Source organism: Bufo gargarizans, chromosome 4 (assembly GCF_014858855.1).
Source record: "Bufo gargarizans isolate SCDJY-AF-19 chromosome 4, ASM1485885v1, whole genome shotgun sequence".
Taxonomy (NCBI): domain Eukaryota; kingdom Metazoa; phylum Chordata; class Amphibia; order Anura; family Bufonidae; genus Bufo; species Bufo gargarizans.
In genome coordinates, this window is record NC_058083.1 from 236,624,048 (window position 1) to 236,649,445 (window position 25,398).

Here is a 25,398-nt window from a genome sequence, read left to right on the forward strand (position 1 = left end):
AGTGAATTTTTTGTGTGAAAAACAGTGACACTGCAAACCTAAACAGGATTTAGTATTGTTATGGGGGTCACACCTACCCCCTTATCCTCATCATCCACCTCCTCATGCTGATCAAACTCGCATGCTTCTGCGGGACTCACCAACCGTAATGTCTTCAAAAAATCTCGTTCCCTTGGCTAATGAACACAACAGACAGAAAAAGAAGGCACAGCAAAGACACAAGACAGACCACAAATGAAGAGAAGAGCATGAAAAGAATGAAGAGGAGGTATACAAGGAAGGGAAGTCATGATCACAACACAAATCAATACTGAAACCGGGCACGGAAAGGGTTAAAGTCCATTGGAACTAGAACTATACAGAACCAAATACTCTGATATATGTGAGGTAAATCTGTCACCGATTGTATTCTGCCCTACAGCAGCATAATCTGGGGACCCCTACTTATTTCTGTTCAGCCGTTTTCTCAAAATCAAAGTTGACATTCACCTGTGGGACCCCCCACCTTCTCATGGATGACTGTCAATCAGTGACTGGGCGTGGGAAAGCCGGTATTTCAGGAACACGAGGACTCCAGTGGTGTAAAACTGGTGTACATCTGGTTTAGTTGCCCAGATTTCACCTTTCATTTTCCAAAGGAGCTGTGGAAAATGAAAGGTGGAATCTGATTGGTTGCTATGGGCAACTAAGCCAGTTCTACTTTACACCAGTTTGATAAATCTCCCCCAAAGTGTTTAGCAGCATTTTTTTTAGCACTTTTGTCAGCTTTATTTGTGAAACACTGCAGCCAGATGTTGATCCCAGATCTATAGCAAATTATTGTAAGGTCTATATACCCAGCATTTTGTTGGTGCTTTTTAAAGTGTGTTGCTTTTTTTTTATTATTATTTTGCAGGTTTCCATATAGCACTTGAAAAACAGTAAAAAATACATGTTACAAATGTGACAAAATAAAAAACCTTGTATGACCCAAAATTGAAATGGCTTTTTTTTGTTTTGTTTTTTACATGGGACAAATTGTATGTGTATGTGACGTGGCCCTTAAATAGGGTTGCAACCTTTCCTAACAAAAAATACCAACAAAGTTAAGCCACCCCCCAAAATATCAATGTCTCCATTAGTGCCCTGCAGAATGGATAATGCCCCCCATTAGTGCCCCCAATAATAGTAATGCCTTCATTAGTGCCCCCCAGAATTAATAATGCCCCCATTAGCACCCCAGAATTATTAATACCCCCATTAGTGCCCCCAGTAATAAAAATGCCTCCATTAGTTTTCCCCTAGAATTAATAATGCCCATTAGTACCTCCAGTAATAGTAATGCCTCCAGTAGTGCCCCCCAGAATTAATAATGCTCCCATTAGTGCCCTCCAGAATTAATAATGCCCTCATTAGTGCCCCCAGTAATAGTAATGCCCCCATTAGTGCCCCACAGTAATAGTAATGCACCCATTATTGCCCCCCAGTAATAGCAATGCCCCCATTAGTGCCCCCCAGAATTAATAATGCCCCCTTTAGTGCCCCCCTAGAATTAATAATGCCAATTAGTGCCCCCCAGAATTAATAGTGCCCCCATTAGTGCCCCACAGTAAGCGCTCATTCAGACGGCCGTATGTTTTATTCTGTACCCATTTAGCATTTTTGCGGAATGGGTGCAGACCCATTCATTTCAGTGGGGCCGCAAAAGCTGTCTGAATCCATTGTTCCGTGGCCCTGCAAAAAATATAGAGCATGTCCTATTCTTGTCCGCAGTTGTGGACAATAATAGGCATTTTCTATGAGAGTGACAGCCATGTGCGGTCCGCAAATTGCAGAATGCACACAGGCCGGTATCTGTGTTTTGCGGATCCGCAATTTGCAGAACACAAAACACATACGGCCGTCCTAATGAGCCCTTTTAGTAATGCTTCCATTAGTGCCCACCAGTAATATTAATGCCCCCATTAGTGCCCCCAGGTAATAGTAATTCCCCCATTAGTGCCCTCCAGTAATAGTTGGCATGGGGGGGCTGAGTGCTCCACAATGGAAGCGCTCATTAGTAACAGTCCATATAAAAAATACAGACGGTAAAAAATTACCAACAACGGCAGGGAAACTACAACTCTACCCTTAAACAGTGTAGAAATAACACAATTTTCTGCCTGGCCATTACCATTGTATGTGAATGTACCCCAATGACAACACATGTAGTTTTTTTAGCCAACCCCTGTAATAAACCCAAAAAGTGAAAAAGTATAAGAGAAAGACCAGTACTTCTAATTCCCATTATATTCACTGCTGTGTTTGAATAAAAAATAATTTTAGGCAACATCTCACGTTACATAGGCTCAGGTGACACTGCCTTAGAGCCTTACATTTGACGTACAGTACAGACCAAAAGTTTGGACACACCTTCTCATTCAAAGAGTTTTCTTTATTTTCATGACTATGAAAATTGTAGATTCACACTGAAGGCATCAAAACTATGAATTAACACGTGGAATTATATACATAACAAAAAAGTGTAAAACAACTGAAAATATGTCATATTCTAGGTTCTTCAAAGTAGTCACCTTTTGCTTTGATTACTGCTTTGCACACTCTTGGCATTCTCTTGATGAGCTTCAAGAGGTAGTCACCTGAAATGGTTTTCACTTCACAGGTGTGCCCTGTCAGGTTTAATAAGTGGGATTTCTTGCCTTATAAATGGGGTTGGGACCATCAGTTGCGTTGTGGAGAAGTCAGGTGGATACACAGCTGATAGTCCTACTAAATAGACTGTTAGAATTTCTATTATGGCAAGAAAAAAGCAGCTAAGTAAAGAAAAACGATTGGCCATCATTACTTTAAGAAATGAAGGTCAGTCAGTCCGAAAAATTGGGAAAACTTTGAAAGTGTCCCCAAGTGCAGTCACAAAAACCATCAAGCGCTACAAAGAAACTGGCTCACATGCGGACCGCCCCAGGAAAGGAAGACCAAGAGTCACCTCTGCTGCGGAGGATCAATTCATCCGAGTCACTAGCCTCAGAAATCGCAGGTTAATAGCAGCTCAGATTAGAGACCAGGTCAATGCCACACAGAGTTCTAGCAGCAGACACATCTCTAGAACAACTGTTAAGAGACTGTGTGAATCAGGCCTTCATGGTAGAATATCTGCTAGGAATCCACTGCTAAGGACAGGCAACAAGCAGAAGAGACTTGTTTGGGCTAAAGAACACAAGGAATGGACATTAGACCAGTGGAAATCTGTGCTTTGGTCTGATGAGTCCAAACTTGAGATCTTTGATTCCAACCACCGTGTCTTTGTGCGACGCAGAAAAGGTGAACGGATGGACTCTACATGCCTGGTTCCCACCATGAAGCATGGAGGAGGAGGTGTGATGTGTGGGGGTGCTTTCCTGGTGACACTGTTGGGGATTTATTCAAAATTGAAGGCAGCAGCATGGCTACCACAGCATCTTGCAGCGGCATGCTATTCCATCCGGTTTGCGTTTAGTTGGACCATCATTTATTTTTCAACAGGACAATGACCCCAAACACACCTCCAGGCTGTGTAAGGGCTATTTGACCATGAAGGAGAGTTATGGGGTGCTGCGCCAGATGACCTGGCCTCCACAGTCACCGGACCTGAACCCAATCGAGATGGTTTGGGGTGAGCTTGACCGCAGAGTGAAGGCAAAAGGGCCAACAAGTGCTAAGCATCTCTGGGAACTCCTTCAAGACTGTTGGAAGACCATTTCAGGTGACTACCTCTTGAAGCTCATCAAGAGAATGCCAAGAGTGTGCAAAGCAGTAATCAAAGCAAAAGGTGGCTACTATGAACAACCTAGAATATGACATATTTTCAGTTGTTTCACACTTTTTTGTTATGTATATAATTCCACATGTGTTAATTCATAGTTTTGATGCCTTCAGTGTGAATCTACAATTTTCATAGTCATGAAAATAAAGAAACTCTTTGAATGAGAAGGTGTGTCCAAAAATTTTGGTCTGTACTGTACATGCCAGGAGAATCTTCCAGGATATACAGCAAACATATCCATAGGGCCCCGCTCACCCAGCCGTGGCCAAAGAGTGTCTTTCAGACCTCCAACCGGGTGGCATGATTCAGCATACCTTTTTTCAGCTGTATAGGAAAAAGCAGAATGCAGCACTGTCGATACAGAGGCCGACAGAAAAAAGTATTCTGCATGGAATCAATAGGTGACATATGCTACTGCATGTCTATGGTCTTCTGCCTGAGGGACACGTCAGGAAATCCTCGCTCTGAGTCTTATGTGCAGTAGGGTCTACAGGCTGATGAAAGTGAATTGGAAATCAGCTGTATTGAGGAAATACTATGTGGCTACGTTCACACATTCCGGACGCACTGCGGCCAAGGAGAGCCTGGGAAGCAGCCGAAAACTGGGGCAATATGAAGATTGGCGTGACTTTCAAATAACTGCAGGTAATAACACTTTCATTTTTAATAACCACATGGTTATCTGCAAAGTTAAAATGAAAGTGCTTTTAGCTGCCTAAGATCTTTCACATGTCAATGAATCACAGAACATAGAAAGCACAAGCCTCTATTCATTTTAGGCTGCATGCACACGAACGTATGTGTTTTGCGGTCTGCAAATTACAGATCCTCAAAAAAAAACGGATGACATCCATATGCCATTCGTTTTTTTTTTTTTTTTTTTGCGGATCCATTGTAACAATGCCTAAAACGGACAAGAATAGGACATGTTCTTTTTTTTTTTTGCGGGGCTATGGAACGGACATACAGATGTGGACAATTTGCGGACCCATTGAAATTAATGGGTCCGCATCCTATCCACAAAAAAAAAACGGAACGGACACGGAAACAAACAACGTTCGTGTGCATGTAGCCTTAATTTGTTTATTCACACTGATTATTGTTCACTGATCATGGGTCAATAGAAAGACATCAGAGACATGCGCTACTTTGTACCATGGTGTGGACCATACATACCCATGGAAGTCTATGGGGAGATTTATTATATCCCTGCACCCATTTTTTGCCATAAAAAAGGGATGAACTGAGTTTGTGACTTTATAAACGTCACTGCAACAATATTTTGTCGCAAGTGGCATTTCTACGCCACCCTCGCCTTTTTCTGAAAAGGGGCATGGCGAGGGCAGAGAGGGGTGGGACCAGCTGGCCCATAACATTTATTTTAATTTATGCCAATTTTTGGGTCTAAATGAATCCAGAAATCTTTGGCAGCTTTGAGCTGCCGTCGGTCTAGGCACACAGACTGACGGAGGATGTGCCAATCTTAGTAAATCTCCCCACACCCGTTTTCTGGCGTAATAAAGTTGCAAACCCAATGTCCGTGACTTTTTAAATTATATTACGCCTACATTTAGGGGCAAGTGGCGTTTCTACACCGCTGTCAACACTTTCCAAGAAGGGAGCGTGACCAGCAGGTCTGGCATATTTAATCTCTTTTTTACTTTCCGGCATTTAACAAAACTGAAATCTCTGGCAGCTCGGAGATACTCTAGAATTCAGTTTAGGATCATGGACTGCCAGAGGATGCGCCTAAATTATGATGAAGCATGCCCCTCATCATAAAAGAGGCACATCCTCTAGCAGAGCAGGGGATATGATAGACCAGCGTGAACCTCTGGTCTATGATAAATTCCCCCCCTATAGGTTACATGCACACGACCATTCCGTTTTTTGCGGTCCGCAAACCGCTGATCCGCAAAACACGGATGGCGTCCATGTGCGTTTTCGAAATTTACGGAACGGCACGGACAGCCTTTAATATAACTGCCTATTCTTGTCTGCAAAGCGCTGACAAGAATAGGACATGTTATAATTTTTTTGCGGGGCCACGGAAAGGAGCAACGGTTGCGGACAGCACACGGAGTGCTGTCCGCATCTTTTGCGGCCCCATTGAGGTGGATGGGTCCGCATCCGAGCCGCCAAAACTGCGGCTCGGATGCGGACCAAAACAACGGCCGTGTGCATGAGGCCGTAGGTCCATGAAAACCACTGACAGAACACAGAAGGCATGTGTGTTCTGTCAGTGGTTTTCACTGAAGATAGGAGAGCATGTGGAATACAGATAGCTTGCGGAGGGCAAACATGGATACATGGAAGAAACACAAACCCTTCAAAGACATCTTGTCGCAGACGTCATCACTGACACAGACATGTGAGAGAGGCCTAATGAGGATACTCTGCAGCCCTAACTGTATTGAAAAGCATAGCTGACTTTTCAGTACAACTGTACTCTTCACGTATAAGAGGAATACCGTAATGTACACCTTTTTTAATAGCCGTCAATAGCAGGTATATAACTGTGTACGGATACAGTTGTACAGTCTATGTATTCAGTGGGGTGGAGAGCTACAGGTACAGGGTGCAGAGGTAGCAGTTGCATCGGTGTCCTATGACACAGAAGACGACCCTATTTAAGGGGGCAGTTACTCATTCTGCATGACAGGGCCTTGGGCTTTATAGTTAAAGTGGTTGTCCGAGATATATAAAAACTCTGGAAACCCTTGTAAACTGCCTAAAATAACAAGAGACTCCATCGTCACAGCTGTTCTTGTTGTTTTTGGTTGCAGTGGTGCTTGGTCACTGCTGCAGACAATCACTGGCCTCAGCAGAGACGTCTCATGTGCTGTGCAGGGAATGTGACCGCTGCAACCAAAAAGGTGACATCAGCAGTGGGAGGACCAGGGGGCAGCACTCGACAAAACTGAAGGAAACCGGTGAGTATACATTTCTTATTTTAGGCCATTTACAGGGGTCGCCAGGGTTGTTATATAACTAGGGCAACTCTTCTGGGCACCATAAAACGTTGTGTGAATGTATAAAAAGGAAGGATTGGTCACTCTTACATGGAAATATAGGATATTTGTTTTATTAATATTACTAATATAAGTTAAAATGCAAAAACAATAATATAAAATGCATAAGATAGAACAATCTCCTATATCTATTCTCTATTCGTAATGTATATAACAAAGACGATAATAATTTCAATGCTGGACAGAAAACAGTGTCACAGTGTCTCCACCTGGATTTGATAGTCTGTTATGTGGAAGACAAATTGATACAAATATTCGCCCAGTGATTTGGATACAGTTTCAGTTGAATAAATAAATCAGCTGTATAATGGTAGAGAATGAGTCTCTAATACTTGTGTCAAAGTCCATATGTATGAACGAAATCCCACTCGTTGTTTCTGCTCCTTTTCTTGGTGTTATAGTATATGGCACTAATAGTCCATGCAAAATACTTTGAAACACAGTGAGTATAGACGAATTGGCCGCTATAGGCCGATGTTGCACCGTATGCGTCTGCTGACTGATGTACTATATTTGTAAGAATTATCGCTGTATGTACAATTTCAGTCTTCACAGGCAATGTATTTGATCGGTGTTAACTGGATGTTATACCCACTGGGATAGTGGGCTTACCTTAGTTGAAGCCGTCGGATAGAGGTGAGGGCTTGAATGCGAGACCCTGCTTAGCTGGATCAGCCGGCGTCCCGGCTGTAGGGCTGCTCGCGTCCCACGTGTTCTCCGCGGGAAATTTGAACCGGATATGCAAAGTCCTTCTCTCTCAGCGCTGGTAAATGACGTATTGCGATGATTTCGATAATGGATCCAAGAGTTTCTTTTTCTTTATAGTGCACTTGGTAGAAGATGGGGTATTCGTCCAAAGGTGTGACGCTAGACGCGTTTCGGGGAAACACTGTCCCCTTCCTCAGTAGCATACTCCCATCTTGTAAAACCTCGTAATTTATACTGATGTTGGTTATCACCAAGGTCCGGACTGGACTCTGGAGTGTTTCATTCAGGGTCAATGTAGCATTTTTAAATATTTTAATGCATTGTTTTCATATCTCGATCTGGGTCATTGTCATATTTGTACCTAACATTTTAGTCTACAGATATAGGGTATCATATCAGATATTGATATTTCATTTCTTAATTTTAAACATATGATAAAAATACACTTTAAAAGTATGTAAAAATATAAATAGATAATACCAAACATACTCAAGTCTGTTATTCCAAAGCTTTTTTAGAGGGTTTGTTTCATTTAGATCTTCTTTTCATTGAAAAACACACTTCACTTCCAAAAAAAAAAACGCACCTTATTGCAAAAAACGCAGATGCGGTTTTGCTGCGTTTTCTACAAATTTGATGCGCCCTTTCTCCTCTTTCACTTCCCAAGTGTCCAATATTATTCAGAGATGTTATATATATGCTATCTCCTATTATGCGGTGTATATAATAATAGATGTAGTGGCAGTAGAGGGAGTGATAAGATAGATATAGGAGATTGTTCTATCTTATGCATTTTATATTATTGTTTTTGCATTTTAACTTATATTAGTAATATTAATAAAACAAATATCCTATATTTCCATGTAAGAGTGACCAATCCTTCCTTTTTATATATTTACTTACCATTTTGAGGGGTGACTCATTTTTGGATTGGAGCACCTGTCCTGAGGGAAACAGAAGTGAGCGGATCCCCCTGTTTTTGTGTGAATGTAGCCTAGCTGAGATTCATTTTATAAATGTACATACATGTGTGTGCATCTTGAGGGCAGCTCATGAAATGTATAACAAAATATGAGACGTATTACGAAGGACAAAGACATCCATGAGAGCATATTATGGAGCACAACCATACTGCAGGCTTACTCAACTAAAACAAGTAATAGAAAGGACTTACCAGGGTATCTCCAGAGAGTACTTCTAGTAACGAGATCAGGTTATGTCCATCTCGCAGGTCTTCATACAGATCTCCTACATGCTTCCGTACCTGGGGTAGGAAAATTGAATATGTAACTACACAAAATGTCACTTTATTAGCTTTATTAAAAAGTAGACACTTTGGTTTCTACATCAGTAACAAAAATAACATCTTCTCACAACATTATACAGAGGAAGGTTTAACAGTTTCAGTCATTCACCCACAGACTCGATGAAACCTAAGAAATAGAACCACCCAATTCAAACTAAGCCACACATCCCTCCTCTGTGAACTGTAGACTCTTTATTGTACAGCAGTATACATGTGAATGGTGGTTTACAAACCCCTATTCACATGCTGAGAAAGTTTTGCATAGTTTCACATCCGCAGCATAATGGAGCTAGTTGTTGTAGATTATGAGGCAGTATAATTTTCCATTGTGAGTAGATATGGTCAATACAAAAAAAATAAAAAATTTAGCCAATACTTACAAAAATGTCCTTTATTGTTTTAAAAAAATAGATCTTTTGTTATAGCAATCCAGGATTTTTGTTGGACTTGAACATAAAATTGATTTATGACCAAAAGCAACAAAAATGACATTTTAATGAACTGTGAGTCTGTGACAATTGTTATTATTACAACAGATTTGACATCAGCTCCTCAAACATTCTTTAAAGATTAACAAAATCTCACAGAGAGGAAAAAATTACTCTTATAAGGGTATTCTGGGATTTTTTTAATGATGACATCCTCTGGATGGGTCATCAGTATGTGATATGTGGAGGTCTGATACCCGGTGTTCTGCCAGATTCCTATACCTTGGCAGAATGCTATACCCAAAAGTGACGCGGCCGCACTGGAATGCCCGAAAGTAGTAGCACTGTGCCCTTCTCCCAGCTTTGCCACGTTCATCAGTCACATGATTGGCAATCAGAGAGAAGTCTGCAGCTACTGTGAGCACTAGTGCCTTCTAAAACAGCTGACCGGTGGGGTCCGGGGTGTTGTACCCCACGATCAGATAATGATGTCCAATCCAGAGGATAGGTTATCCGTTACAAAATCCTGGAAAACCCCTTTAAAGTGGATTTCTTACCATTAAAACTGTGGGATTATAAAATGAACTATTGGGTATTCTTTCTAATCAGTTATTACACAAAGAGCTAGTTAATAGCTCCTCCCACCCAGCTAGTTACATAGACACTCCCCTATTAATGCCCGTAACACCCAGCTAGTTTATAGCTCCTCCCACCCAGATAATTACATAGACACTCCCCTATCACTACCCCTAACAACGCCCAGCTTGTTTATAGCTCCTCCCACCCAGATAATTACATAGACACTCCCCTATCACTACCCCTAACAACGCCCAGTTAGTTTATAGCAACTCCCACCCAGCTAGTTACATAGACACTCCCTTATCACTACCCCTAACAACACCCACCTAGTTTATATCTCCTCCCACCCAGATAATTACATAGACACTCCCTTATCACTACCCCTAACAACACCCACCTAGTTTATAGCCACTCCCACCCAGGTAGTTACATAGACACTCCCCTATTACTGCCCGTAACACCCAGCTAGTTTATAGCTCCTCCCACCCAGATAATTACATAGACACTCCCTTATCACTACCCCTAACAACACCCACCTAGTTTATAGCCACTCCCACCCAGGTAGTTACATAGACACTCCCCTATTACTGCCCGTAACACCCAGCTAGTTTATAGCTCCTCCCACCCAGCTAGTTACATAGACACTCCCTTATCACTGCCTCTGATGCTGCTTTGACACACCCATGGACATAACATCACAGGAAATAATAAAGAGCCGTATGGACATGGTCATGTGACCACAGCCCAGAACAGAAGATAGGACACTGGTTTAGGACTGTCCAGTTTTTTTTTACATTTTTAAAATAGTCTATGTATGATGTCACTGTGTGCCTACACAATTGCATTTGTTAGGAGTATACATCTGAGGTTTCCGTCGGGGATACTGCAAAATATAAGACACAAAGCATGCATTAAAACTGTTCTAGTAAATATAGACACTGTCATCTACAACGTTCTAAGGGTACTTTCACACTGAGCTCCGTCCTAGGGGCTCTATACCGGAAAAGAACTGATCAGTTTTATCCCCATGCATTCTGAATGGAGAGCATCAGGATGTCTTCAGTTCAGTCTTTTTGACTTTTCAGGACGGAGATAATACCACAGCATGCTACGGTTTTATCTCCGTCCAAAAAGACTGAACACTTTCCTGAACGCCGCATCCGGCATTTTTTTTCCATAGGAATGTATTAGAGCTGGATCCGGCATTCAAAATACCGCAATGCCGGATCCGTCCTTCCGGTCTGCGCAGACCTTTAAAAATGTTTTTAAAAAAATACCGGATCCGTTTTGCCGGATGACACCGGAAAAACGGATCTGTTCTTGCAATGCATTTTTCTGAATGAACAGGCATTTTCCAGACTGATCAGGAACTGATGCCTGCCAGAATCAAACAACCCAAGTAGCTACTTTCACACCAGTTTTTGCTGGATCGGGCAGGGTACAGCAAAAACACTTATGTTACTGATAATACAACCGTCTGCATCCGTTATGAACGGATCCGGAGGTATTATCTTTAAAGGGAACCTGTCATGTGGATATTTGATTATAATCTAACTAATTATATACAATCATTAACTACTAAAAAGTACCTTAGATGTATTCACTTACTGGTGTGACAGATGGTTACCTCATAATATACACACAAAGATGCCACATGCCGCATGCTAATGAGCTGATTTGAGTCCAGCGTGATGTCATTGAGTCCAGCGTATATTTAATTCAGAGATATAGCCACTCCCCTGCCCACCTGCTGCTGATTCCTATGGAAACAAACTGTCAATCAGCAGCAGGTAGGCGGGGAGACTCAGGAGCTCATGAATATTCATGACTCATCATTATCAGCTGGAGCTTTTCAATACAAGATGTTGGCAGATTGACTGGGTCAATTAAAGAAAGTGACCCAGCATTTTGCTAAGCGAATCAGTCACTTATTTATGTCGCCCTTAGTTAGGACACCATAAAACTGGTGACAGGTTCCCTTTAAGGCTATTTTTACACTTGCGGCAGTGTGATCCGGCAAGCAGTTCCATCGTTGGAATTGCCCGCCGGATCCGCCGATCTGGATGTGACTGAAAGCATTTGTGAGACGGATCCGGATATCATGCGGACAGACGGATCCGCCTTGTATCTTTTTTTATTTTTTTACCGGTCTGCGCATGCATGTATTTTGAATGCCGGATCCAGCACTAATACATTCCTATGGGGAAAAATGCCGGATCCCGCATTCCAGCGAGTCTTCCGTTTTTTTGGCTGGAGATAACCCGTAGCATGCTACGGTTTTATCTTTTGCCTGATCAGTCAAAACGACTGAACTGAAGACATCCTGATGCATCCTGAACGGATTCAGAATGCATGGGGATATAACTGATCAGTTATTTTCCGGTATAGAGCCCCTAGTACGGAACTCAATGCCGGAAAAGAAAAACGCTAGTGTGAAGGTACCCTAAAGGATAACTGTCAAATTTTCAATAAAAAATACATTTTAGCATATGTTACTGCTGCAGCAGCATTATGCATAAAGCAATCTTTAGTTTCTTCACATACCACTGTTTTCCTTGAGTTTTCCCCTTAGTTATTCCTAGCCAGAGACAGATGAGACACAGCAACGGTCTTTTAAGGGAGCAGTGGAAAGGGACAGAGGACATTAATGAAAGCTGTTATTATAAGGGAATTACAGATCTTTTGGAAATCATTGACAGACTAACTCAGGTATACATGCCTAGCTATAATAAACTAGCAAATAAATAAAAATATGACAGTTATCCTGTAACATAGCCAAGACGGATCCGTCATGGACTCCACTGAAAGTCAATGGGGACGGATCCGTTTTCTATTGTGTCAGAGAAAACATATGCGTCCCCATTAACTTACATTGTGTGCCAGGATGGATCCGTTTTGCTGCGGTTTGCTCTCCGATCTGGGAACGCAACCAAACGCATTTTGGAGCATTCCGTTCTGTTCAGTTACGTTTTGTCCCCAATGACAATGAATGGGGACAAAGCGGAAGCATTTTTTTTTTTTACGGCATTAAGACCCAATGACGGATCTCAATACCGGAAAATAGAAACACTAGTGTGAAAGTAGCCTAAACCTGCTTTGGAACAAAAAAGTAATACTTCTCAATATAACGAATATAATCAATGTAATCAAAACTGCATCCGACACATTACTGACAACCAAAGGCAATTCTTCCCACAGCTTGGTGGAATCTGACACATTAGGAGTATTTCTGGCATTAGAAGTGGCAGAGGATCCGGCGAAGTTATGTAGAGGTTGGCGCCTCTTCATAACTCCAGAGGATCCACCACAAGGAATTAGAGGGGTTTTAGACACCGGTCTTAATAAATGCGCCCCTAAGTGTTATGGAAATCCTGCTTTACTAGCTGGGACCCCACCGATCAGCTGTTTGAGAAGCAGTGGTGCTCGCAGTAGTGCTGCAGCCTTCTCACAGCTTAGCCTAGGCAATGTGTTGTTGCGTTCATCGGTCACGTGGCCTACGTGCAGCTGAGCCCTATTGAAGTGAATGGGGCGGAGCTGCAATACCAAGAACAGCCACTATAAAATGTATGGAGCTGTGCATAGTGAGCAGAGAGAAGGACGTGGCGCTATTGTGAGCACTGCTACCTTTTCAAACAGCTGATCGAAGGGGGTCCCAGGTGTCAGAGAACACTGATCAGATACTAATGAGGTCATCACTAAAAAATACTTGGAAAATTCCTTTAAGCTCAGTGCCATCCACTGCCTGTGACTGCTAATTAATAACAGTTTTCCACAGAATACCAGAAAATAATATTTTCTGGGTACTTCTAGGCTTTTTCCAGCTTGAGGCACATACATGTACATGTATGAGGCACTAGTAGGTGATATTACTGAGAAAAGATCCACCAAATTTCACTGGCAAACAAAGGATTCTTTATTGCATTTTGGGCTTAATAGTCTTTGCTGTAAGGACGTCACAGGAATGGGATGTATATGCTATGGGGGTCATTTACTAACCAGAAATACACCAGCACCTCTTCATAACTCTGGCGGATCCAGCGCCAGGTATAGGTATTATTATGACTGGCGTCTAAAACGCAGACCTTAAGAAATTACCCCCTATATCTATTGTACTGATGCACTTGAATTTTCAGACCTAAGCCACCCAAAATCAACAGCCATTCAAGTACATGGCAGAATTCCTGAAACAACCTGTAACTAGGTAGTGGAAATGTCTGTATATCACCAGTGTGAGGTCTGGACCTGACAGGTCTGTTCCCCATAAAATAATAACTGAAGTGATTTCAGTTCTTCCCACTGTCCGATTTCTACATAGACCGGCCAGCATCAGTCTAAGTACACAACCCTGACTGGTGCGGTTCTGAGAAAATGCTCCAAAATTGTTTCTCCACTAGAAATATATTTATTTACTGCAAATTATGTCAGGAGATCTCACTGTGCTCTTTAAAGCCCATCTGTCAGCACAGCCAATCCTAGTGAAGCGAACATACTGCTGAGCGTACCAGCGCCTCTGCTGCAGCAATCAAGAAATCTGCACTTTATCTTAATGAGGTGTTCTGATCACTGAAAGCAGTGGCCTAGTCCTTCATAGCATTGACAGGAGCAGCCTAGCCCTTCACAGCACGGACAAGAGCGGTCTAGCCCTTCACAGCACTGAGGAGAATGGCCTAGCCCTTCACAGCACTGAGAATAGTGGACTAGCCCTTCACAGCACTGAGAATAGTGGACTAGCCCTTCACAGGACTGACAAAAACAGCCTAGCCCTTCACAGCACTGAGGAGAATGGCCTGGCCCTTTACAGCACTGAGGGGAGTTGCCTTGTCCTTCACAGCACTGAGAATAGTGGACAAGCCCTTCACACACAGCATTGACAGGAGCGGCCTAGCCCTTCACAGCACTGACAAGACCAGCCTAGCCCTTCACAGCACTGAGGGGAGTGGCCTAGCCCTTCACAGCTCTGACAGGAGTGGAATAGCCCTTCACAGCACTCAGGGGAGCAGCCTAGCCCTCCACAGCACGGAGGCTAGTGGACTAGCCCTCCACAGCACGAAGGATAGTGGACTAGCCCTCCACAGCACTGAGAATAGTGGACTAGCCCTTCACAGGACTGACAAAAACAGCCTAGCCCTTCACAGCACTGAGGAGAATGGCCTGGCCCTTTACAGCACTGAGGGGAGTTGCCTTGTCCTTCACAGCACTGAGAATAGTGGACAAGCCCTTCACACACAGCATTGACAGGAGCGGCCTAGCCCTTCACAGCACTGACAAGACCAGCCTAGCCCTTCACAGCACTGAGGGGAGTGGCCTAGCCCTTCACAGCTCTGACAGGAGTGGAATAGCCCTTCACAGCACTCAGGGGAGCAGCCTAGCCCTCCACAGCACGGAGGCTAGTGGACTAGCCCTCCACAGCACGAAGGATAGTGGACTAGCCCTTCACAGCACAGAGGATAGTGGACTAGCCCTTCACAGCACAGAGGATAGTGGACTAGCCCTTCACAGCACGGAGGATAGTGGACTAGCCCTTCACAGCACAGAGGATAGTGGACTAGCCCTTCACAGCACGGAGGATAGTGGACTAGCCCTTCACAGCACTGGCAGGAGTGGCCTAGCCCTTCACAGCACTGAGGGGAGTGGCCTAGCCCTTCACAGCACTGACAGGAGTGGAATAGCCCTTCACAGCACTCAGGGGAGCAGCCTAGCCCTTCACAGCACGGAGAATAGTGGACTAGCCCTTCACAGCACTGGCAGGAGTGGCCTAGCCTTTCACAGCACTGAGGGGAGCGGCCTAGCTCTTCACAGCACTGAGGGGAGTGGCCTAGCCTTTCACAGCTCTGACAGGAGCGGCCTGGCCCTTCACAGCTCTGACAAGAGCATCCTAGCCCTTCACTGCTCTGACAGGCGCAGCCTAGCCCTTCACAGCACTGAGAGGAGCGGCCCAGCCCTTTACAGCACTGAGAGGAGCGTCCTAGCCCTTCACAGCACTGAGGGGAGTGTCCTAGCCCTTCACAGCACTGAGAGGAGCAGCCTAGCCCTTTACAGCACGGAGAGGAGCGTCCTAGCCCTTCACAGCACTGAGAGGAGCGTCCTAGCCCTTCACAGCACTGAGGGGAGCGTCCTAGCCCTTTACAGCACTGAGAGGAGCGTCCTAGCCCTTCACAGCACTGAGGGGAGCAGCCTAGCCCTTCACAGCACTGAGAGGAGCAGCCTAGCCCTTCACAGCACTGAGGGGAATGGCCTAGCCCTCCACAGAACTGACAGGAGTGGCCCAGCCCAGTGGTCGGCAAAGTGCGGCTCGTGAGCCACAAGCGGCTCTTTAGACCCTTCAATGCGGCTCTTTCCCATGGCGACCCATCCTGCACTACAGAGGAATCAGTGGCGGGAAGCAGCTGCTTCAGAGCCCGAGCTCAGAAGGGGCCCGGGAGCAGTCACTGTACGTCACCCCGGGCCCCTGTGAGAGCAGCTGACTTCTCCTGCATGGGGTCCAGAGTGCTGCACTTACACCTCTGACCTGACATCAGAGACATTGCTCCGCCTCTCCCCTCCTTAGTTCTTATGATGGACAGTAACCAGCAACAGGACGGCCCGACGTGGGCGGGGGAACTGGGGTTATATTCAGCTTTCCCAGACTGTGCACATGTGACCTGCAGTACAGTAGGAAAGCTGGGTGAATTATATCATGAAATGTCATCCAGCTTCCCTGCTATCCTGCATGGCACAAGTTCAGAGGCATTAGAGTATGGGGGAGAGGCACAGCAGGAAAGCTGGGTGTCTATATATGTGTATTGTATATGTGTGCGTCCATGTATGTGGTGACTGTGCATGAATGCATCCATGTATGTGGAGAGTGCGTGTATGAGCGCGTCCATGTATGCGTGGAGAGTGCGTGTATGACTGCGTCCATGTATGTGGAGAATGCGTGTATGATTGCGTCCATGTATGTGGAGAGTGCGTGTATGACTGCGTCCATGTATGTGTGGAGAGTGCGTGTATGACTGCGTCCATGTATGTGTGGAGAGTGCGTGTATGACTGCGTCCATGTATGTGTGGAAAGTGTGTGTATGACTGCGTCCATGTATGTGTGGAAAGTGTGTGTATGACTGCGTCCATGTATGTGTGGAGACTGCGTGTATGACTGCGTCCATGTATGTGTGGAGAGTGCGTGTATGACTGCGTCCATGTATGTGTGGAGAGTGCGTGTATGACTGCGTCCATGTATGTGTGGAGAGTGCGTGTATGACTGCGTCCATGTATGTGTGGAAAGTGTGTGTATGACTGTGTCCATGTATGTGTGGAGAGTGTGTGTATGACTGCGTCCATGTATGTGTGGAGAGTGTGTGTATGACTGCGTCCATGTATGTGTGGAGAGTGTGTGTATGACTGCATCCATGTATGTGTGGAAAGTGTGTGTATGACTGCGTCCATGTATGTGGAGAGTGTATGTATGACTGCGTCCATGTATGTGTGGAGAGTGTGTGTATGACTGCGCCCATGTATGTGTGGAGAGTGCGTGTATGACTGCGTCCATGTATGTGTGGAAAGTGTGTGTATGACTGCGTCCATGTATGTGTGGAGAGTGTGTGTATGACTGCGTCCATGTATGTGGAGAGTGCGTGTATGACTGCGTCCATGTATGTGTGGAAAGTGTGTGTATGACTGCGTCCATGTATGTGGAGAGTGTGTGTATGACTGCGTCCATGTATGTGTGGAGAGTGCGTGTATGACTGCGTCCATGTATGTGTGGAGAGTGCGTGTATGACTGCGTCCATGTATGTGGAGAGTGCGTGTATGACTGCGTCCATGTATGTGGAGAGTGCGTGTATGACTGCGTCCATGTATGTGTGAAGAGTGCGTGTATGACTGCGTCCATGTATGTGTGGAGAGTGCGTGTATGACTGCATCCATGTATGTGTGGAGAGTGCGTGTATGACTGCGTCCATGTATGTGGAGAGTGCGTGTATGACTGCGTCCATGTATGTGTGGAGAGTGCGTGTATGACTGCGTCCATGTATGTGTGGAGAGTGCGTGTATGACTGCGTCCATGTATGTGTGGAGAGTGTGTGTATGACTGCGTCCATGTATGTGGAGAGTGCGTGTATGACTGCGTCCATGTATGTGTGGACAATGCATCCTGCACTACAGAGGAATCAGTGGCGGGAAGCAGCTGCTTCAGAGCCCGAGCTCAGAAGGGGCCCGGGAGCAGTCACTGTACGTCACCCCGGGCCCCTGTGAGAGCAGCTGACTTCTCCTGCATGGGGTCCAGAGTGCTGTACTTACACCTCTGACCTGACATCAGAGACATTGCTCCGCCTCTCCCCTCCTTAGTTCTTATGATGGACAGTAACCAGCAACAGGACGGCCCGACGTGGGCGGAGCTATAATAGCCCCGCCCCCTTTTTACCCGCGATTCCTGCTGCTTGAAGTTGAACCTTCCCTGCCCAGCATGCTGAACATCAGGTTGGGCTGCCACAACTGCACCAGTGATGTGAGTGGCAGGGGAACTGGGGTTATATTCAGCTTTCCCAGACTGTGCACATGTGACCTGCAGTACAGTAGGAAAGCTGGGTGAATTATATTATGAAATGTCATCCAGCTTCCCTGCTATCCTGCATGGCACAAGTTCAGAGGCATTAGAGTATGGGGGAGAGGCACAGCAGGAAAGCTGGGTGTCTATATATGTGTATTGTATATGTGTGCGTCCATGTATGTGGTGACTGTGCATGAATGCATCCATGTATGTGGAGAGTGTGCAGGGATCTCAACTCTCCCGGAGGGTTAGGGAGTCTCCCGCTATTAGATAGCAGCTCCCTGACACCCGCATGTGAGACAATATCTCCCGGAAAGGTTTATCTCAGTCAGATTGCAGAGCAGAGAGATCAGAGAAGTGACAGGACAGAGTTTAGATTACAGGTTGAATTAACCCTTTAGGGTCAAATTGGCTTCTCAAGGAGATATATATGTTAAAGGCATCCCTTCTGTCTCATTCAGTAGCTATATAACTATTGAGAGAGATGTATTTTTTTAAAAATACATTTACACATTTAACCCTCCATTTTAATGATATTATTTACCCCAGTGTTAAATTCACACCTCCTGGATGCTTTAATCATATATATAAATATGATAATTTGGGGCAGGGTAATGAGCCCGGTCCTCCACACCATAGAGCAAAGTGTGCAGATACTTCATATGTTTGGAAAATGTAATAAAAAGTTCGTGAAAAAAAACAAAAAAAACCTCCCTGAAATGAGAAGTGCACCTCCCTGAAATGAGTTTTTGCAGGTTGGGATGTCTGAGTGTGTGTATGAGCGCGTCCATGTATGTGTGGAGCGTGTGTGTATGACTGCGTCCATGTATATGTGGAGAGTGTGTGTATGACTGCGTCTATGTATGTGGAGAGTGCGTGTATGACTGCATCCATGTATGTGTGGAGAGTGCGTGTATGACTGCGTCCATGTATGTGGAGAGAGTGCGTGTATGATTGCGTCCATGTATGTGTGGAGAGTGCGTGTATGACTGCGTCCATGTATGTGTGGAGAGTGTGTGTATGACTGCGTCCATGTATGTGTGGAGAGTGCGTGTATGACTGCGTCCATGTATGTGTGGAAAGTGTGTGTATGACTGCGTCCATGTATGTGTGGAGAGTGTGTGTATGACTGCGTCCATGTATGTGTGGAGAGTGTGTGTATGACTGCGTCCATGTATGTGGAGAGTGCGTGTATGACTGCATCCATGTATGTGTGGAGAGTGCATGTATGACTGCGTCCATGTATGTGGAGAGAGTGCGTGTATGATTGCGTCCATGTATGTGTGGAGAGTGCGTGTATGACTGCGTCCATGTATGTGTGGAGAGTGCGTGTATGACTGCGTCCATGTATATGTGGAGAGTGCGTGTATGACTGCGTCCATGTATGTGTGGAAAGTGTGTATGACTGCGTCCATGCAGGTGTGGAGAGTGTGTGTATGACTGCGTCCATGTATGTGTGGAGAGTGTGTGTATGACTGCGTCCATGTATGTGTGGAAAGTGTGTGTATGACTGCGTCCATGTATGTGGAGAGTGTGTGTATGACTGCGTCCATGTATGTGGAGAGTGCGTGTATGACTGCGTCCATGTATGTGTGGAAAGTGTGTGTATGACTGCGTCCATGTATGTGTGGAAAGTGTGTGTATGACTGCGTCCATGTATGTGTGGAGACTGTGTGTATGACTGCGTCCATGTATGTGTGGAGAGTGCGTGTATGACTGCGTCCATGTATGTGTGGAGAGTGCGTGTATGACTGCGTCCATGTATGTGTGGAGAGTGCCTGGCCCTTCACAGCTCTGAAAGGAGCGGCCTGGCCCTTCACAGCTCTGACAGGAGCGGCCTGGCCCTTCACAGCTCTGACAGGAGCGGCCTGGCCCTTCACAGCTCTGACAGGAGCGGCCTAGCCCTTCACAGCAATGAGAGGAGCGGCCTAGACTTTCACGGCATTGAGGGGAGCGGTCTAGCCCTTCACAGCACTGAGGATAGTGGACTAGCCCTTCACAGCTCTGACAGGAGCGGCCTAGCCCTTCACAACAATGAGAGGAGCGGCCTAGCCCTTCACAACAATGAGAGGAGCGGCCTAGCCTTTCACAGCACTGAGGATAGTGGACTAGCCCTTCACAGCACTGACAGGAGCAGCCTAGCCCTTCACAGCACTGACAGGAGCGTCCTAGCCCTTCACAGCACTGACAGGAGCGGCCTAGCCTTTGACAGCACTGAGGGGAGTGGCCTGACCCTTCACAGCTCTGACAGGAGCAGCCTAGCCCTTCACAGCTCTGACAGGAGCAGCCTAGCCCTTCACAGCAATGTGAGGAGTGGCCTAGCCCTTCACAGCACTGACAGGAGCGGCCTAGCTTTTGACAGCACTGAGGGGAGTGGCCTAGCCCTTCACAGCACTGAGGATAGTGGCCTAGCCCTCCACAGCACTGAGGATAGTGGACTAGTATTTCACAGCACTGACAGGAGCGTCCTAGCCCTTCACAGCTCTGACAGGAGCGTCCTAGCCCTTCACAGCTCTGACAGGAGCGTCCTAGCCCTTCACAGCTCTGACAGGAGCGTCCTAGCCCTTCACAGCTCTGACAGGAGCGTCCTAGCCCTTCACAGCTCTGACAGGAGCGTCCTAGCCCTTCACAGCTCTGACAGGAGCGTCCTAGCCCTTCACAGCTCTGACAGGAGCGTCCTAGCCCTTCACAGCTCTGACAGGAGCGTCCTAGCCCTTCACAGCTCTGACAGGAGCGCCCTAGCCCTTCACAATGCTGAGGGTAGAGTCCTAGCCCTTCACAGCACTGAGAGGAGCGGCCTAGCCCTTCACAGAACTGAGAGGAGCGTCCTAGCCCTTCACAGCACTGAGAGGAGCGTCCTAGCCCTTCACAGCACTGAGAGGAGCGGCCTAGCCCTTCACAGCACTGAGAGGAGCGGCCTAGCCCTTCACAGCGCTAAGAGGAGTGGCCTAGCCCTTCACAGTGCTAAGGGTAGCGGCCTAGCCCTTCACAGCACTGAGAGGAGAGGCCTAGCCCTTCACAGAACTGACAGGAGCGGCGTAGCCCTTCACAGCACTGAGAGGAGCGGCCTAGCCCTTCACAGCGCTAAGAGGAGTGGCCTAGCCCTTCACAGAACTGACAGGAGCGTCCTAGCCCTTCACAGCACTGAGAGGAGCGTCCTAGCCCTTCACAGCACTGAGAGGAGCGTCCTAGCCCTTCACAGCACTGAGAGGAGCGTCCTAGCCCTTCACAGCACTGAGAGGAGCGTCCTAGCCCTTCACAGCACTGAGAGGAGCGGCCTAGCCCTTCACAGCACTGAGAGGAGCGGCCTAGCCCTTCACAGCACTGAGAGGAGCGGCCTAGCCCTTCACAGCACTGAGAGGAGCGGCCTAGCCCTTCACAGAACTGACAGGAGCGGCGTAGCCCTTCAGAGCACTGAGAGGAGCGGCCTAGCCCTTCACAGCGCTAAGAGGAGTGGCCTAGCCCTTCACAGCGCTGAGGGTAGCGGCCTAGCCCTTCACAGTGCTAAGGGTAGCGGCCTAGCCCTTCACAGCTCTGACAGGAGCAGCCTAGCCCTTCACAGCAATGTGAGGAGTGGCCTAGCCCTTCAAAGCACTGAGAGGAGCGGCCTAGCCCTTCACAGCGCTAAGAGGAGTGGCCTAGCCCTTCACAGAACTGACAGGAGCGGCCTAGCCCTTCACAGAACTGACAGGAGCGGCCTAGCCCTTTACAGCACTTCTTGATTGGTAGGAATTTCTGGTGCACTATAAAAGCAGGGAAACTTTAGCCATAAGCATGTAGTAGAATAACTCCCAACCGTCCCGGATTGCAGTGGCTGTCCCGGTCCAGGGGAGCTATGTCCCACTTTCTGGCAGCTGTCTCTGATTCCATAGGAAGCAGAGACAGTTGTCTGTGTATTATGATAAAGCAGAGTCGGCATCGGCTCCCTGCTTTATCATTCCTCCCTCCTGCCATCTATCCACACCTCTCGTCTGTGCAGGAAGGCGGGCCTGGCTGGCAGTCAGCCTCAGCTCCGCCTCCTCCACAGACCAAAGCAGCCAATGTCCTGCTGCTGCTAGGAACAAGGTAAGCATGTGGTGTTTATTTTTTTACTTTCTGGGGGCATATTACTGGGGGCACATAACAGGGCATATTACTGGGCACACAACTGGGCATATTACTGGTGGCACATAACTGTATATTACTGGGGGCACAGCTGGGCATATTACTGAATTTACCGGGGGCACTTAGGGCATATTACTGGGGGCACATAACAGGGCATATTACTGGGGGCACAGATGGACATATTACCGTGGGCACAGATAGGCATATTACTGAAGGCACATAACAGGGCATATTACTAGGGGTACATAACTGAACACATTACTGGGGGCTCAGCTGGGCATATTACTGGGAGCACATAACAGGGCATATTACGGAGGGCACAGCTGGGCATATTATTGGAGGCACATAACCGGACATATTACTGTGGGAATAGCTGGGCATAATTCTGTGAGGGGGCACATAACTGGGCATATTACTGGGGGCACAGCTGGGCATAAATACTGTTCGGTGGCATGAAGGGGGAATCATTTCTATGTGGGGGCATTAGAAGCACTGGTTGGGATTAGGTGCATAGTTATGTTTAGAGGCATGGCCTTGTGCTGAAAAAATTTGGCGCGGCGCGCTTTGCGTGCCACACAATGTGTCCCTCTTTGTTCATTTAAAAAGTTGGGAGGTATGATGTAGACATCACCTAGAGCTGTAATCAGACTGTGTGGAAAGACTTGAAGGAATCTTTCCTTTCCTGAGTCACATTTGATGACAACAGATCTGCATGTTGCTATGGTAACTACAAAACACAAGTAGACAAAAGCTACTTATTTCTTTGCAGTCTCTATAGCACTTAGGCAGTGGTCTCTGGGCTTCATTACCGGTAATACACATTTATTTACAAGGTGTACAGCATAGACATCAGAGTCGAGGATATTTCTAGAATAATGGCTACATTTAGGGTACTTTCACATTAGCGTTGTTAGAATCCGGAAGGCAGTTCCATTGCTGGAACTGCCTGCTGGATCCGTATGCAAGCGGATATCTTTTAATTCATCGAAATACCGGATCCGTCTTTCCGGTATCATCGGGAATAACGGATCCGGTATTAAATTTTTTCAAAACTAGAAAGAACTGCGCATGCGTGGACAGGAAAACTGGTTCCGGCGATGCGGCAATTTCTGGAACACTTGGTACCGAATCCGGCATTAATACATTTCAATGGAAATGAATGCCGGATCTGGCAAGTGCGGTGGTGTTCTGGAATTTTGGCGGGAAAAAAAAACTACAGCAAGTCAAATACCGTACAGGGAACGTAACAGAAGACATCCTTATGCATACTGAACGGATTGCTTTCCATTCAGAATGCATTGGGACAAAACGGAAGCGTTTTTTTTCCTGGTATTGAGGCCCTTTACCGCATTTCAATACCGGAAAAAAATAACGCTGGTGTGAAAGTACCTTACACTAGAAAGGTCTCTAGGATTTAATGCTGTACTGCTAGCAACACTAATGCTCTATTCACACACATTCAATAACAAGCAGCCTCCAGTGTCTTTTCTACCCATTCTGGATACATTCTGCAGCCAAGGACAGTCCCTCACCAAACCCACCACCACTTCACTATAGCTATGCATTCACAGAGAAGGGGCAGGGAAGGGGGCGCGGTTACCTTGACTTGAAGCATGACTGGAAAATAGCGCGGACGGAGGATAAAAGATCATTTTTCATACTTCTGCCTCATCAGAATGCAGTAAGAAAGTCATCATTAGAAACTCACTGCCGGCTACTTGAAGGGACTGCTGGTGGTTTGGGATGGCTTTTGCCGCTGACAGGTTCTCTTTAAAGGGTTTTTCTTCGTCCGGACAAATACCGCTGCGCGTGGTTTAACATTTTGCTGGAGAAAAGCCAGCAGATTTCACCCTTTCCATTGCAAAAGGTGAAATCTGCAAGAGAAATCCACTGATAAACTGACAATTTTATATGCAGCGTGTGGACGACAGAAATTCTCATCCGCTTTGTCGGTACTGTGCAATGCTGCAAGTTCACATCTAATCCGTGATGTGTGACCAGGCCTCATGGAACCTTCTGCGCAGCTGCCCCTTTAATAGTGGCCTCCACAGTCCCCTCCATCCTTAACAGTGACCTCCACAGTGACCGCCCCTTTAACATTGACCTCACAGCGGCCTGCCCCCTTAACAGTAACATCCACAGCACCCTCCCCTTTAACAGTGACCTCCACAGCGGCCGCCTCCTTTTTATTAGTGACCTCCACAGTACCCAGTCTCCTTAAAAGTGACCGCCACAGAGCGACGTTCCCTTATAATGTGACCTCCACAACAACCCGCCCCTTTAACAGTGAACTGTACAGCACCCCACTCCTTAACACTGACCTCTACAGCGCCCCCCCCCTTTAACAGTGACCTCCACAGCATCCTGTCCCTTTAACAGTGACCTCCACAGCGACCCACCTCGTTAACAGTAACCTTCACAGCGGCCGCCCCTTTATTAGAGACCACCACAGTACCCCGTCTCCTTAACAGTGATTTCCACAACACCCCGCTCCCTTAACAGTGGCCTCTACAGCAATCTGCACCTTAACACTGACCTCCATAGTGGACCGTCCCCTTTATTGTGACCTCCACAGCAGCCTGCCCCGGACAGTTTGAGGGCGGACAGTCCAGCTTTCAGACTCCCTGTCCTCCGTCTGGCACAGGGCCTGGACGGACACAGGGATGTCCTTTTGAACAGCTCACTCTCAGACAGCAGCACTGTGCTGTCTGAGTGTGAGCTGCAGGGAGAAAGTCGCCCTCCCTCCCACCCCTGCAGCTGACAGAAGTTGATTTTTACCTTCAGTTTTTCAATCCCCGTATCCCCGTCGGCTGCGGAGTGGGAAGGTGTGTGGCCTAACCGGGGTAGGGGGCGTTGCATAGCTGGACTTGGGGGTGGAGTTTTTAAGTCCGTCTTTTAAGGGTGGCCTGAATGGCCACCCTACCTGCCCCTCCGCA

General features: G+C 46.6%; 1 protein-coding gene across 13 annotated transcripts in view; it reads right to left on the reverse strand.

The window, feature by feature from the left end:
- DST (dystonin) overlaps positions 1-25,398 on the reverse strand; it is a 566,706-nt gene that overhangs the window by 335,358 nt on the left and 205,950 nt on the right. For 11 of the 13 annotated variants that reach the window (XM_044290838.1, XM_044290839.1, XM_044290848.1 and 8 more), the window contains 2 exons: positions 8,696-8,785; positions 141-176 (listed from right to left, as the gene is read on the reverse strand). In XM_044290838.1, coding sequence (XP_044146773.1) covers positions 141-176; positions 8,696-8,785 — 126 coding nt within the window. The remainder of the gene's footprint in view (positions 1-140; positions 177-8,695; positions 8,786-25,398) is intronic. The other 2 variants (XM_044290836.1, XM_044290849.1) reach the window with 1 other exon arrangement.